This window comes from Emys orbicularis, chromosome 6, assembly GCF_028017835.1.
Source record: "Emys orbicularis isolate rEmyOrb1 chromosome 6, rEmyOrb1.hap1, whole genome shotgun sequence".
Lineage (NCBI taxonomy): Eukaryota > Metazoa > Chordata > Testudines > Emydidae > Emys > Emys orbicularis.
The window spans coordinates 70,595,240-70,611,973 of record NC_088688.1 but is presented as its reverse complement, the minus strand read 5'-3'; the positions used below and the strand labels follow the sequence as shown (position 1 = coordinate 70,611,973).

Here is a 16,734-nt window from a genome sequence, read left to right as displayed (position 1 = left end):
TATTGATAGGGACCACACATCTTGAAGAACTTCCAGTTACAGGTAAATAATCTCTATTTACCACACAGTAGTATCTGAGCTACTGCAGTTATTTCCCTGGACTCAGAAAAAGCATTAACTACAGTGTGCTAGCTTTGAATGGTGACCTTTTTATCTCACATACTTCTAGTGGCATTGGCAGGCTAATAACATCTACCCACAAAACTAATCAAGCCAAATACCACTAACTCCCTATAACTTACTGCCTCAACCTGCTCCCTCCTCATATGCTGACAAAAAGAGGGGAAATTGCCTTTCACCATTCTTATTATGTGTCACCTTTTTTATTTTGACCTTAAACATTTTGATCTCTTGCTGCACCTTCCAAAGAGGGAATGTTTGCAGTATTCTTTATTCTTTTAATAAGGTTGGGTTTGTTTTTTTTCTGTGGTTTTCGTATTCAGACTCAGTCAGGAAGAGTCTTTGGTTTTTCTAACTCCTTTATTCTCCCATTCTCTTCCCCCATTCTTTCACAATCCAAGTGGTGTTGTAGCATCATAGCTATTAACCTGTACTAGAAAATAGAAACTCAGCTGTATGGATGAATGTGCACTGCTTCAGGTAGATTATAGTCTCGGTTCTCTCTTTAATTGATTATAAAATGGAGCATACTTAAAATCCCTAAATACTGTCTTAAATTTTGTGTTTACAAATGGCTTCAAACGTAAATTGTACCTGTTCCATATTTCACTATTTAGGGCATGAGTCTGCCTAATCCTTATGCTTGTGTGACCAGAGTAAAGGGCAGGCAGAATCACAGTCTTTGCCCTCAGAGAAATGCAAGGACTGCTCTCTCCTTACTTCCCTGGGGGAGACAGAGGACCGGGGGAGGAGAAAGGGCCTTGGCTCCATCTCCCGTATTCACCAGGCAGCAAAGTCACATGGAAAATAGTAAACTGCAGCCCAGAAAGGGTTGGATGCTTAGCCTTTCCACATCCAGGAGCTCTGGGAGGCAGAATTCCTTTCACTGCTACCTCTGTGGTGGCTTTTCTCTACATTGACCCTTAATGTGGGGTGTGCTTACAAGGCACAAATGAGCTCTCACTAAATTTTAAACATTACTTCTAGTTATTATAACCCCGAAAAAAGCTATTATTTCATACCATGACATTATAAAAGCTGTTCCTTCCAAACACAAAACCTAGTGTTTCCTTATGAGTAGTTTTATAGATGTCAATCAATCTATAGCAGTGTGAAGAATTTTAAATTGAAATCTTGCATTATCTTCGATGTACAATACAAGAGCCCTACCCGGAACTGATTTACAAAGTGGTTTGGATACTCTGTCTCAGGAGTTGAGAACAGTTTTGAAGATAAGCTTTGTAGGAGGTGACTAAAACTGTCATTGAGATGGAAAGAGAGAGTGTGAGTTGAAGGGAATGTTATTTTATAAAGCCTGTGTACAGAGGACAGAGACAGAAGTCTCACCCAGATTATTTTTAGTACAATGCTAATACCATGGCTCAGGTAAAAAAGATGAATCTTACAGGGTGTACCAGAGGTCCAGGAATTTCTTAACTAGTTGCAAATATCTTGCATTGTAATATTACAATATCTAAATGCTATCCATTTTTTAAAAAGTCATGGAATAATTTTACTGGCACCCGTATACTTCACTCTGTTAGATATTTACTCAATATTCAAAATAATTTTTTCCTTGGTAGTTCCACAGAAGAAACAAGGCATCAGAACCGTGAATATATATTGCACAGTGTGGAAGCCAAAAAGGCAGTGTGACCAAAACAAACAAATCTTGATGGTGGTAACAAACCTGTGGGATGTACTAGGTTAAATAGTTTTTCCTTTAATGATTTTGAAATGTGGAAATTTATATACAGTGTAACATTTTTATACTACTTTGAGCTTAACTGTCTTTGCCTAGTGTGTTATGTGCGAATAAATCTGAGTTTAAGGTCTCTGTGCTTCTCAAAGCATAAATGCATGAACCTATTTCCTTGGATCCTGGAAGCGGGGGCATGGAAGGAGGGAGTGCTGCATTTTCCTCCCCTTCTGTGAAAGCTTCTACATAGATTCCACAGAAGATTCCAACCCTACAGATTTGGGGTGGATGGAACCAAAATAGGGAGGGCACCTGGAAGATTATTGGGAATAAACTGTTGCCACGTGTCCTCTATACATATGCCCCACGTCTCTGGCTGATCCCCATGTCTCTGTGATCAGGGGCGTCTCTATGTTTTTTGCCACCCCAAGCACGGCAGTCATGCAGATTCGGCAGCATGCCTGTGGGAGTTCCGCCGGTACCGCGCCATCGGCGTCCCCACTGCCGAATTGCCGCCGAAGCCACGGGACCGGTGGACCTCCCGCAGGCATGCCGCCGAAAGCTGCCTGCCTGCTGCCCTCACAGCGACCAGCAGGCCACCCCCCGTGGCTTCCCGCCCCAGGCATGCGCTTGCTGCGCTGGTGCCTGGAGCTGCCCCTGCCTGTGATCCACAAGATTGGGGGGGGAGGGTTTGGGACCAACAGCCTGTGCTTCCTCAAACAGAAAAATAGCAAACAAACTCTGTGAGTGCAACTCAGAGTGCCCAGTCCCCTAAATGGCTTACTCTCCCACAGATCAACATTGGGCCCTAAATTCCTGGGGGCGGGGATTGTGTCAGTTTACATGTTGAGTGCATTGTCAGCACCAATAAATAACTGATACGGTAAAAATCTAGCTAATCCACACTCCACTAAAACTAAACTACAACGGACAAAATAAATGAACAAAAGACAAAGTTTCATGAGCATTATTTTGATTGTTTATTGTGTTTGTCCATTTACTTGTCAATTCACAAGTTCATTAATTTATAGCTGTTCTCCGGTCAGAAGTGTAAATTAGCAAAGTTCTATAGAAATAATGAATGTGATCCAGGTAAATTATCCAAGCATCAAACAATGTTAAGTTATCAATTTGAGAGATTTTCCTTTAAAAAGATCCATCCATTGTGCTGTATTATTATTTCAGTGGCTTTTTTTCACACAGTTATTACATCATGGATTACCATTTCTTTTGTAGTATGGACTACATCTTAATAAAGATATGGTCTCCCAGACACCTCCCCTCCTATTCATAGTTGGGCAAACCATCTCCTGTTTGCAGCTGCACAATATCCCTATGGGAACTGCAGCAATTGCTTATGTGGAAAGGTAATATTAAGAAAGTATTTAATATATTTTTAGCCTTCTTTTAATGCAGTGCAGCTGGAAACAAGATAAAGGAGCTAGTATCTTTTGACCAGTTTCTCCCCTGGGACTGCTAGCACATGCTTCATGGACCACAGTCTGGGAACCAATAAGATAGCAATTGTATGTTTTTGTATTTCACAATACTGCAGTACATTCAATAGAATTGTGTAAAGTTCTGCAAAGTAGCCAAAATATGTAGGAGAGCCACTAAAAATTGGTTTGGGGTTTTGTTTTTTTCCCCAGGATCCAAAAGCATAAATCAGGTTACATCAAATATGGAAAATGGGGAAAAAGAAGGAACCACTAAAATTATTGCACCTTCCCCAGTAAAAAGGTAAGTGTAGTGAGACCAAAAAAGGTTTAATCTTCGCTTACTGATGAAGAGCTCCCATAAAATGTCAGATAGAAAAAGAAGTATATTAAATATTAGTACATTTTTAAGGCCAAGAAGGACCTTCTGCCTAACACATGCCATAGAATTTCACCCAGTAATTCTTGTATCAATGCCTTATCTTCTGGCTGCACTAGAGTGTATTGTTTAGAAAGACATCCAGTCTTGATTTAAACAAAACCCCCACCATATTATGGCATGAAGGACACTGCCTGGCAGGATCAATGCATCCAAGAATTCAGAGGAAGAATGGAGTCTGAGAAATCCTTTGAAAGGGCGCAGCATGTGTTCCTACTGTCCACCTCTGTTCAGGGCAATTCTTCTTTCCGGTGTGAGGCAGGGAAAAGGCGGGCATGGCCCCATCCCACTCAAGCTGCCCACTTTGGGAAATCTGGCACTGCTGTCAGTCCTTGCAACCACCACCCACTCTACTGTGCTGCAGACACTGGTAAGGTCAGGCATAATATTGACCAAAGTTTAAGAATCTTTTGGGCCAGATCATGAGCTGGTGTAAATCAGCAACACTCCATTGAATATAATGGTCCATTCTCTTTCATTTTCAAAACTGAAATATACTTCTCCAGTTAACAGATGGGAAAGAAAACCTGAACCTGAACACCTGAACATGACAAAATTGAAATATGTATGTTTTTAAACAGTGTTAATCATTTTAAATTAAAAGAACTGGTTAAAACAACTTCAGAGTATATCTGCTATTCCTTGCAGACTGCATATCTTGTGTATTGTAGGCACTTGTCTGTATAGAGACTTGTTCCACTTTTAGAGAAGATATTAAGAGAGAAGTTTCTCTAGCATGAGAGTTAAATAACAAAATTGATTTTTCTTTGTATCTGTATCAGCATTTGAGAAATATTTTCCACCTCTACCAAACATGGGGACCAGACAGCATACTTCCTCTGTGAGGCATTTACAGTTTGGTACTCCATCCCACTTCATTCTAGTAGTACACCCTAAGAATGCTTACAAGGCATCTTTTATCAACTCCTCTGAGCTGAGTCTTCATAGCTTAGCATCTCACTCACTGCTGAAATAGATAGCTGGTCACCTGTGCATAAATGATATAAATTCAAGATAAACCAGGAAAAAAACAGTAATCTCTCATGAAATTCCAATGCTAACATTTTCAAAGGTACTGAATGAGCTCAATCCCTTTTGCAACTGCATTCCTGAAGATAATGCCAGTATCTGAAGAGCTGCCATGCTCTAGCACTCTAGCTGTAAAATGTATGTCTGCTCTGAATGAGAAATGGCTTAGAATTCTAATACTGCTAATTCAGCACCCAGGATTATTCCTCTTTCTTTTTTTTTAAAGCTGTGTTGGACATGCATTTAAAATTGTGTCATCATTCTAATTATCACCTCATTGTGTAATTGTAATAATATGCAAAAAAAGGCCGGGGGAGGTTCCCCCAATACAGGACAGAGCCTATTTATGAGGTTCATTTGTACCAACTGAAGTGAGTTGGGGTTGGGAATAGATTCTCTGCATACATCTGAATTGACAGCCAAATGGGTGCAATATTAAGAAAAATACGATTCACCTTCTGAAGTGACCTCATTTAATTTCTGTCTTTTTTTGCTGCCTTGCTGGTAGCTTTGCAATTTTTACACTATATGAGAATTAAATGATTAACTCAACGACCTGGAGTAACAGAAGGCTGAGGTTAAAAGTAGATTAACAAATTAAGTATCCAAGTTTTCTTAATAAAGCTGAGTCTGTCAGGGAGGTGACAAACTTTACCCTTACAGTGAAGAATGCTGGCTTGTGTCCCTCTAAACCTCTCTAGAAGTCTCTGTTGATGGTTTGTACTTTGGAAGTGTCTGTAGCATTTATATTTGCAATATGATGCTGTGCCAGTTATGAGGAGCTTAGTGACAGCTAGCGTGATTATCCAGTGGTACGCTGTGGGGAAGGCATGATCAGCCAATGTAGGGAGAGAGAGAGAGAGCATTCTCCAACCAGAAACCAGTTCTTGGAGTGACATTCATAATCCTGTCCAGGGAGCCTTGGGCCATTTTTCCTTGGCTGGAGTAAGAGATGTACAAACCAGCAATGGAAAAAGAAGAAACTGAAAGAAAGAAGAGATATTACAGATGTTTTAGAACAGTGGTTCTCAACCAGGAGGACACGTACCCCTGGGGTACACAGAGGTCTTCCACAGGGTACATCAACTCATCTAGATATTTGCCTAGTTTTACAACAGGCTACATAAAATGCACTAGCAAAGTCAGTACAAACTGCAATTTCATACAGACAATGACTTGTTTATACTGTTCTATATATTATATACTGAAATATAAGTACAATATTTATATTCCAATTGATTTATTTTATAATTATATAGTAAAAATGAGAAAATAAGCAATTTTTCAGTAATGTGCTGTGACACTTTTGTATTTTTATATCTGATTTTGTAAGCAAGTAGTTTTTAACTGAGGTGAAACTTGGGGTAAGCAAGACAAATTAGACTTCTGAAAGGGGTACAGTAGTCTGGAAAGTTTGAGAGCCACTGTTTTAGAACATACTGATGGCTTCTCCTCCATGTAGTGTAGGAGTTCAGTCACATGCTCAGTACTAACTACTTGTGAGTCCACTGTCCTATCCCTGGCTGCCTTGGAACATTTTTTTCCAGAGTTAGTCAGAAATGATATTGGAGAGCTAATTCGCTGGTGCTCTTTCCAACTTCCATAGCTGATGTTTCTGTGAGGAATTCTTTAGGATGGAGGGCAAACGGCTTTATGCCTGAGAAGTGGGTTTTGTCAGGTTTTGTCTACACTATGGGGGGAGATCGATCTAAGTTACGCAACTTCAGCTACGTGAATAACGTAGCTGAAGTCGATATACTTTAGATCTACTTACCGTGGGGTCTTCACTATGCTATGTCAACGGGAGACATTCTCCCATCGACTCCCCTTGCGCTTCTCGTTCAGGTGGAGTACAGGAGTTGATGGGAGAGTGATCTGCGGTCGATTTAGCGGGTCTTCACTAGACCTGCTAAATCGGCCGCCGATGCATCAATCGTCGTGCATCCATCCCCCGGTAAGTGTAGACAAGCCCTCAGACCTGCATGTCCCTAGAATGAGCATTAATGAGGTCATGGGCAAAAAAAAGTGTTTTTAAATTATCATTGTCATGGTTTTTATTTTTATATGTATTTTTCCTTAGCTTTAAAAAGGCAAAAAGTGAAAATAGTCCAGAAACCCAAAGAAGTAAAATAAGTGCACCATGGGAGGAAAATGGCCCCCAGAGGTAAGGTAAACATCATGCAATGGCAAAGATTTTGCTTGGTTGATGGTGCAAGAGTGGTTGATGTAATACATTGATGAGTAGCAAGGTCAGAGTGAACATATATCATGTATTCCAGGAGCCAGTCCTGTATGTGTAGCATGTTACCTGGCATTTCTGCATAAGTTCCTGGGTTCCATTTGTATATTCTGGATGCCATCATGGCTTGTTCTGATCAGTGCCCTTTCAGGGAAAGAACGAAACAATTGATAAGTATTCTGTTGCTAGAAGTGCAAAGTGCATGTATTTATTTTTGAGTAAGGTAAATCAGAGTACAAAAGTAATATCCTGGTAGCAAATTACACTTTTGCAGAAGAAATAAGCATTATGCTTAATCCAGCTGAAACATTTAGTATATTATTACATTCATGGTAAATTGACATTAAAAATGATTTTGTGACCTTTGAGAGAGGAAATGTTAGCCAACTGCGATGTTGCTGCTTTCGTGTTAAAATGATCCCTTTGGGAAGATGCAAGTTTGATATTTTAGCAGCCAAATGATGATCTTGAAATTACATAGCTCCTTCTATCCCAAAGCACTTGGCTGCATATGCTGGTTTTCATGGTCTTTAGTAAAGAATTTCCACCATTGAAATGCAGTCATCTCTGGGATGAAGTACAACTCTTTAACTGAGCAGAGTAATGCTCTAGAACAACCATTTATGGCAGGGAGTGAAGAAGAAGAATATAACTGAAACCCCAGAGGGCATTTAGGAAGGCAGAATGTAACACCCAAACTGGATTTTGGGCAGAATACATGGTATTACCATCATTTTTCTTGTGAAAAATACCAAGTGATCTTCAATGGACCAAGTTAGGACCTTAGTTTAACATATCTCATCCAAAAAGATTGTGGAGCTACTTACTGTAAGAGCAATAAACCACTCTGTCATAATGAAATATACACTCACTGGGGTTTTGGAAGCACTTGTTTTGCCTTCTACCTGACATTGTGGCCAGAGTATACATATGCTGTCATATACATGACCTTTTCCTTAAATATTTTCATACAAAGAGTATTTGTGGGGAATTACCATATTGTAAATTAATTAAGCTGTGCTGTGACCCAGTCAGAACATCAGACTGGGTCATTGCTTGGATGGGAGACCTCCAAGGAAAACTCAGGGGGCCTGCAAAGTGGTTTTGATAATTCAACAGTTCAGATGTTGTTCACCCCGAATTAGAACTGAATTGGTGTGCGCCATCATAGGGTTATGAGCACTAGGCTGCCGGGGTGCAGCCTTTCAGCCTAGGTGTTAAACTGAAGAGTTGAGCATATGTTTTCATTAAATATCACTTGGCACTTTTCACAAGCGTGGGAACTTTAACTGTCACTGATCAAATTCCCAATGTGGGTAATTAATTCTACGTTTCCCCTGCATTATCAGGTGGGTATTGGATTCTTTTTTACTTCCAGCACTAAAACGTTGTGTAAAGTTATTGTGCACAGTTGAAGCATTATTGTACTTCATCCCAGAAATAGCTGCATTTCAGTGATAGGGGAAGTGGTCTCTGTGGGTACATCTTCAGTGCAGTTTACCTGGTCTGGGAACCCGAGTTAGCCAAGCCCAAGTGTGAGCATCCATGCTGCAAAGCCAAGCTCAAGTCGTACCCATGTGTAGCTGTGTCCACATTGGTGCTGCACTAACCCAGGTTAGGCACTAGGATTTCTGGGGGCATATTCCATGGTTCTTAGTGCTGTGCAGCTATATGAATCATTTTGCAGTATATTGTGGGAGAACTTGTCTGTCCTTCCTAGGCCCCTCTGCGAAAGTAGTCTTAGCCCACCAAGTCAATAAACTGAAGCACTTCCATCTTGGTATGCATCACATTGCTGTCCATGGCCTCCATTCCAACAAGTAGCAAGGCATGAGTCCAGCTCAGGACCCACAAGTATGTGCCTGTTCCAGCTGTTGGCATTAATGCAACTCTTATTTCGGGAACAGCTGGCCAGTGCAGGGCATGAAATGTGGTGGAGAGCATTTTGGCAGTGGCTTGTCACCCTGAGAAGGCAAAGTGTGTCTTGCTGAGATCAGGCAGGCTGCATGCAGATATGATGCAGTAGGCACAGCTGATTCAGGATTTAGTTGCTGTGAATCCCCCTATCATGACTGATGGTTCTGGAGCAAGACCACAAGCACTAAATTGTGGGACTACATCATCATGCAGACCTGGGATGACCAGCATTGGGTCTTCCCTACATATGAGGAATGCTATCTGTGTGGAGCTGTGTGAGGCACTTGTGCTGACCCTTCAGTGCCAGGACACGCAGATGAAGAGGCTATATCAGTCCAGAAGCAAGTTGATGGTATTCCTCGTTGTTGAGGTGGGTTGTTGGTGAGATGCCAGACTTGCTGTTGGAGTCTCTTGCCTTGCAGTGTGCACTCTTCAAGTTTTTGATACTTTTCCTCGCTGTATTCCCATTTGATGAATCCCCACCTCTGCCGGTCTCTTGGAGATGTTCTCACAGATATGTTGATTTTGGGGACAAACTGTGGACCTTACTGACCACACACCAGAGGTCCAACAGACCTTTAGTGTGAGCCTCTGACCAGCCAGCAACACACTGGGTTGAGGATTTCCTGGATGGCCTCTCTGTTCTAGTGCTGTCTGAGTGCTGTGCAGAAATGGAGCAGGTCTCATGGAATGTGGGGCATAAATACCAGTCTGGTGTATATAAACTGTGCGGTGACTTCTGGCGGGCGTAGAGTAAGGGAGTAGGTAGAAGGACAGGAAAATACAACCCTGGAGGAACTGTGGAAAGGCATTGGAGGACTCTCAGCACTTGAGTTCTGTAACCTGGGTACGGTCTGCAGCCACACTGCAAAGTAAGCATGTTCCAGCCCAAGTTGAAGTAGAGCTGAGCTCTGACCTATACCTCTGTGTTCAAAGCAAGCTGTGTCCAAAGCAGCTCTAGACTCAGATAAAAGGTTTTTCTGTGTGGATGGTAGTGTGGAGAGCTAAAATCTGAGTGAGAGCTTTGGTTAACTGCAATGAAGAAAATATCTTGTGACATTCATGTTGTTTGGTTCCATAGAATATTTGTTTTTAATATTTATAGATGCGATTGCTGACATTTTTATTTCAGTGCACAAAGTCTTTGGAACCCTTTTTAGTTTCAAAACAAGGGCTATTCTTTAGAGCATCTATGGCTTGTAACTCCCATTTGCATTAATTGGATGTTTTATGTTAATTTAAGTTATGTGGACATTGGGAGAGGGGGCTAAGGTCCCTATGTATGTAAATTATAGTATGGATTAGTCTCCTGTTTTCACTAGCATTATAAATAAAATGTGTATTTGAAAGTTTAGCTCTCAGCTACAACAGTTCTTTATTACAAAAATCTTCCTATGCCAGAAATAATGGATGGGTCTGTTCTTCTTTGTGGCTGCTCAGAACTACTGAATCAGTGGCAGTGCTCTGTAATGTCCCATTATCACTCTCCGAAGGGTTCTGTGTAATTGTCCCTTGTTTTCAAGATTCAGTGTAATATATTTATTTCTGAAAAACAGTAACATCCTGAACCTCAGCTTGACCAAATCTTGTTATCTACACTACATTCAGTATAGAGAAATGTACTCCTTCTTAACATGGCCATTACAGCTGTTTTTAAAAATCTAAGTATGTGCCTGCGCAGTATTTCTGTACAATGAGGCTGGGGTATCTAAATCTTCTGATATTTTTGAGCTCAGTTGTTTACTCTTGCTGTTTAACTCTAGTGGACTGTATAATTCTCCCAGTGACCGCAATAAATCACCAAAGTTTCCTTACTCTCGACGACGGAACCCATCAGGTGGCAGTGAAAATGAATCTGGGCAACAAGTTAGAAGAAGGTAAGAATGTGGAGAGTTATATTAGCTTCTGCTTACAACAGAAGTCTTTTTTTGTGATTCTCCTTGCTTTGGGCTCAATAAAGGCTCCTTAATCCAGAGCTGTGTCAGAGAAGAGAAGTTGCACCAATAATCAATGAGTGAACAAAAATTCCAGAATTACTGCTCCCTATGTGGAAGGAGGAAAGTGTGGCCCCTGAGACCCAGGCAAATCCTTCTGAGTCCAATGGGAGAGGTGGGAGCCCCTTTGCCTGCTGTGGTTGCTGGTGCCAGCTGGTTGGGCATTTGAATGATCTGCCCCTATGTGCTCGTCCCAGTTGCTGCTGCCCGCTATGTGGAGCAGAGAGGGGAGGCCGCTTGTTTGACAATGTGATTTTATAAAGAATATCAGTATTGCACTATTGTTTTCAACAAAAAGGCTAAACTGGTGAAGCCATTAAGGAAACGCTCCTCAATATGGCCTTTGGTGACTCTCAGAACACTGGACAGTATGTCTGCAAAAACAGAGCTGTGAACTATTTGGTATGTTCCTTTAATTATGCAGACATTTGAGTAGCTTAGACAAATACAATAAAACGATATGGGGTGAGATTCTGTGCTGCGCCAGTTACAGACAAGGCCCCGAACTTGCAATCCAGGAAGAACTGGGGCTAATGTAATTCAACCTCCCTTTGCAGGTGCAATCCTGGGCTGTGCCGAGTGCTGGGGAGATCCCCGGAATACTTTCGATAGGTCTCAGGGTCATCTTAGTTATGTCAGCCACAGCACTTCCTGGAATCTCCAGAGTGCTGTGTGCTGCAGTCCTGCCCCGGACACCCGGAGCACTGTCCTCAGCATGCCTCTGACATCAGGGCTTGCAAGGGAGTCCTTGGAGACCAGCCCTGCAGGTGAGGGAATCCTCTCCCAGCTGGATTATGGGGTTTTTAGGGCCATTTATGCTGCTGCAGCCCTTTTATTCTGCATGAATGGGTGAGCAGTGGTGAGGATCTCACCCATTAAATCTGCCTGATAGCCTCATACTAGACCCTGTGGGCTAGATCCTCAGCTGGTATAAACTAGCATAGCTCTATTGAAATCACTGAATTATGTTGATTTCCACCTGCTGGGTATCTGGCGCTTGAAAGTCTTACTTAGAATGTATTTTATTTTCCTGAGACCATTATTCTGATTCAGTTCAATTTTAGCCATCAGAATGCTCACTGGGGTCAGTTAAAAAAAGGAAATTTAGATGTGCAATGTATAACACCGTATGTCATGAAAAGTAGAACACTTGTGTGCCATGCAATAAGAGATCTTTTCGAGATGTGTAGCATGTATACCTGGGACAGGTATCTACAGTGATAGGTGGTCATGCCAATAACACATTTTCTCTTGGGCTACAGCATTATAGAAATATTTTTCAAAGTCTTATCTCATACATGAGCTTGTGAACACTGACAGGTGCTAACCCAATTATATCCTGCTGAGTCTTGAATTTCATTAGTGCTCTTTGTTTTTTCATCTGCCTTATAACAGAATAATTGTGGTGTTTGTGTGCTGTTTACTAGCCTTAGTAGAAAAAAGTCAGACTTTACTACACTGAATGCACTCTACTGGCTAACTTGCAGAGCTCTACCCTGCTCCCACTGAAGTCAATGCGAGAGCTTTGTCATTGACTTTAGAGGGAACTGTAGCAATCCATCTGTGCATAGTTAAAGATGACCTGCAAAGTTCAAGGGGAAAAAAAGAAAAAGTGTGTCAATATTTTGCTTTATACTAATGTGTAAAGAAGACCTAAAAGTTTTTGTTATTGTCTAAATACTTAAAAATTCAGGACTTGTCTGCTTTGAAAGAGTCTCTGAAGACTGGAGAACTAGTAAAATGGACATCAGAATAATTGGGAGGGGAAAGGATCTTTTATCAGTTGCTTATAACCTTCAGACTAGATCCTCAGCAGATGTAGATCAGCTTAGCTCCATCAACTTCACTAATTCACATGAGGATCTGGCCCCAATTGTCCTGGTTAACTTCAGTGACTTTTGGAAAAGAAACCTCCTTGCTGAAGATTGAACACCATATCTCCTCATTAGTTAAGGTGCGAGAACTCAGAATATACATTCCTGGTTCCCCTAGGAGGTCCTCCAAATAAACCAGGAAGAACCAAACTTGACATTCCTCATATTTCTAATGTAAAAAACAAAGAGAGAAAAAAAATCAGCCCTTAATCCCTTCTTTATACATCATACAGAAGCAAAAGTGGGCACAAGATCAATGAAAAATCTTTTTCGGGCCACTTTTAAAGAACAGTGTTAAACTCAGTAGAATCACAACCTGATCAGACTGTTTTTTCCTTCTGTTTATTTGCAAACTCCACTTAATTCATTCTAAGTTTTTTAAAGTCCTTCAGTACTCTTTAGAAAATGAATTTCAGATCTCACAAATAACTGACAGTGTTCCATGTGCATATGGTAGTTTTTAAAATGGTATAAGAATACTTTGATCCTTCAAGCGCTTTACAAGCATCAACTATTTTCTATCTGAAGGCATTGTTGTAGAAGGTGAGTGCCTATTAATATTAGACTTCAAGTGGCCTATAGATATTTCATTCAAAGCTTCCTTAATTATCTTTATGTCATAGGAAAGCCCAGAACAGTGGTGAAGATTCAGATCTGAAGCAAAGGAGAAGGTAAATATTATTTGACAAGGAGAGGTTGGAAAGAGAATATTGGAGACTTTTGTATTTATGTCTCAGTAGGGATGATTTACATTCTAATACAAACTACAAAATGGTAGCATACACAATGTTCTTTAATTACAATACTTTAATAACCTACAATAGCACAAAATTGTCTATTCTTTACTTATCCATCTGTCTAAATTGCTACATTTAGAGCTTTGTATTAGTTTTTTTCACTGGATCATTTAAAAATGTGTTGAATCCTACCCATGTAAAATTGTATAAGTATCCTTTGTCTGCTGAAAAGCTTCATAATACAACCTCAGTTACTGCTTGTAGACTCATCACGGCAAAACTCGCTGGAAGTTACCCTACCGTACTATACCTCCTGGCTAAAGTTTACTAAGGGCTTGTCTACACTTGAAAGTTATTGTGGATCAACTTGAGGGTTTCAAGATAAATTGCATTGCCTCCACACACACGTTTTTGTTTAGAATTATCTGGTGCCTCAACCTACTGTAATTAACTCACGCTGGAAACGAGTTTACCAACATTCAGGATGAGTTTTCTCACAAGAAGTTAGGTGTGAACACATCCCCATTTCAATTCAACTGTTTCACCTCCCTCTGCAGTCCCACATTACTTTGCTGCACACCTGGGTCAGCCTGTCTATTTACCTGTGTGCCCTCTACTGTTCTGGGGTCATCTAGAATGGCTGTCACTTCACTGTTTAAATGCTGATGCGAGCCAGATGCACCCCTGTGCGATCCAGCTCATGGTAAATTCACACACCAATGGCTATTAGCCAAAATGGTCAGGGACGCAACCCCATGCTCAGAGTGTCCCTAAACTTCTGACTGCCAGATGCTGGGACTGGATGAGAGGGATCACTCGATAATTGCCATTCTGTTCATTCCTTCTGAAGCATCTAGCACTGGCCACTGTTGAAAGACAGGATACTGGGCTAGATGGACCATTGGTCTGACTCAGTCTGGCCATACTTTTATTCTTAAAAATGTCATGAAATTGGTTGAAAATTTTCAAAGCAGCATGAAATCCTTACACAAAGGTATAACAGCCTAGCCTCAAAATAGGAGCACAACACATCATTGACCCTGTGTCCTTGACCAGTTGCATCATTCAATAAAGGTCATTTCTCTGGCTGTTCATAACATCCAGAAAATCTCTCCACCTCTTCTTCCCACCCTTTGGTGAGGGCTCTCTTGCTTGCTGTCTCAGAGGTTGTACAAAATGCAGCAAGCTCAGGGTATAGTTAAACAGCTCCTTTCTCCTATCCAAGTGGCCAGTGAAAGGCTTGATAAGCGAGGAAGGTGCTAATTGGCAGAGTCCAGAAGCAGTGGCTCACAGAGAGAAGGAAGCTGCTCCAAGAAAAGTTCATGCAAAAGTGACTGCTCAGTTTCCTTCTCATGTACTCATATTGCCTGCATCATCGTGACACCTGTCTGTCTCAAGCAAAACTATCTTGCTGCCAAACTGCCAATACATGTGCATCAGCCTGTTCATATACTGACTGTCAAAATCACAGCACTCAGCAGTGTTTCCTCCATGCTGCTTCATATCAGTTTGAAAATCGTGCAACTCTCAAAAAGCCAGGGGAATGATGGGCTGAAAGGAGAGGAGTCATTGGAAATCTTTGGTTTGACCCCAAGTCCCAGAATTGTAGTGGGTTCTGGTAGGTGTCCCACAACGTGCAGCGAGAAGAAGCTCAGAATGCCTAGAGCCTAGCAGGAGAACATTCAATAGTTTCATTAGTGATTTGGGTAATGGAGTAGAGAATATGCTTATAAAATTTGCTGATGACACCAAACTGGGAGGGGTTTCAAGCACTTCGGAGGACAGGATTAGAATTCAAAAGGATCTTGACAAATCAGAGAATTTGTCTGAAATCAACAATATGAAATTCAATAAAGACTAGTGCAAAGTAGGGAGTCTTAGGGAGGAAAAATGAAATGCACAGCTACAATATTGGGAATAACTGGCTAGGTGATAGCACTGCTGAAAATTATAGCAGATCATAAATTCAATATGAATCAAAAATGTAATGCAGTTGTGAAAAAAGGCTAATATCATTCTGGGATGTATTAAAAGGAGTGTTGTATGTAAGATATGGGAGGTAATTGTCCCACTCTACTTATCAGTGGTGAGGCCTCGGCTGGAGTAGTGTGTCCAGTTCTGGGCACCACACTTTAGGAGAGATGAGGACAAATTGGAGAGAGTCCATGGGAGAGCAAGAAAAATGATAGAATGTTTAGAAAACCTGACCTATGAGGAAAGATTTAAAAAACTGGGCATGTTTAGTCTTGAGAAAAGAAGATGGGTGGTGGGAGGGGGCCTGACAACACTCTTCAAATATGTTAAGGGCTGCTATAAAGAGTGAAGTGATCAATTTTCCATGTCTACTGATTGTAGGACAAGAAGTAAATAAGCTTAATCTGCAGTAAGGGAAATGTAGGATAGATATCCTCCTAACTGTAAAGGTAATTAAGTGCTGGAATTGGTTACCAAGGGAGGTTGTGGAATCCCCATCAGGTTAGACACACACCTATTAGGGATGGTTTAGGTTTACTTGGTCCTGCCTCAGCACAGGAGGCTGGACTAGATGATCTCTTGAGGTCCCCTCCAGCCCTACATTTCTATGATTCTGTGACTACACAGTGGGATGCCCATCCTGAAGGCTGTGCACTTAATTTGAAGAAATGCAGTACTGTGTGGAGTCAGTGGTCCAAAAGGGAAGTAGCTAAAGTCCAGAAACCACAGCAATGTGGACATCTGCTTTCAAAACAGTTGTTTCTGATCATTAACACACAAAAACATACTCTGAAATCACTTTCAAGTGTAGACAAAGTTTTACATTCTCTCTGCATCTCTGCTATTTCCTACTTCCTTCTTGCTGGATATTGTTCATAGACTTGTACAGAACTTTACAGTATTATGGACATTCTAATAATAGGAAACAAATGAACACAGCTCTTTATTTTATAAAGTATTAATTGCAAAATGTTGCATAGTTAATATTGAGAGTGAACTTGTTAATATTGATAATTCTTGTTCTTAGCTCCTGATTTACTGTTCCATTCCCCAGGTCACGATCTCGTTGTAATACCAGCAGTGGTAGTGAGTCAGAAAATTCTAACCGGGAGCATCGGAAGAAGAGAAACAGGTAAACTTTAATTACTGCAGTGCAAAACACAAATAGATTGTTAATATTTCTGTAACAGTTCTGCTTCTCTGCTGATCTTTCTATAGACTATATTAACTTGCTCTAGTTTTATACAATCTCACTGAGACACAATGTGGCAACTTA

At 41.0% G+C, this 16,734-nt stretch overlaps 1 protein-coding gene across 1 annotated transcript in view; it reads left to right on the top strand.

Moving 5' to 3' along the window:
* EPB41L4A (erythrocyte membrane protein band 4.1 like 4A) overlaps positions 1 to 16,734 on the top strand; it is a 207,267-nt gene that overhangs the window by 161,536 nt on the left and 28,997 nt on the right. The window contains exons 13-17 of the mRNA XM_065406716.1: positions 3,469 to 3,559; positions 6,804 to 6,887; positions 10,643 to 10,756; positions 13,371 to 13,418; positions 16,513 to 16,590. Of these exons, the coding sequence (XP_065262788.1) occupies positions 3,469 to 3,559; positions 6,804 to 6,887; positions 10,643 to 10,756; positions 13,371 to 13,418; positions 16,513 to 16,590 (415 nt within the window). The remainder of the gene's footprint in view (positions 1 to 3,468; positions 3,560 to 6,803; positions 6,888 to 10,642; positions 10,757 to 13,370; positions 13,419 to 16,512; positions 16,591 to 16,734) is intronic.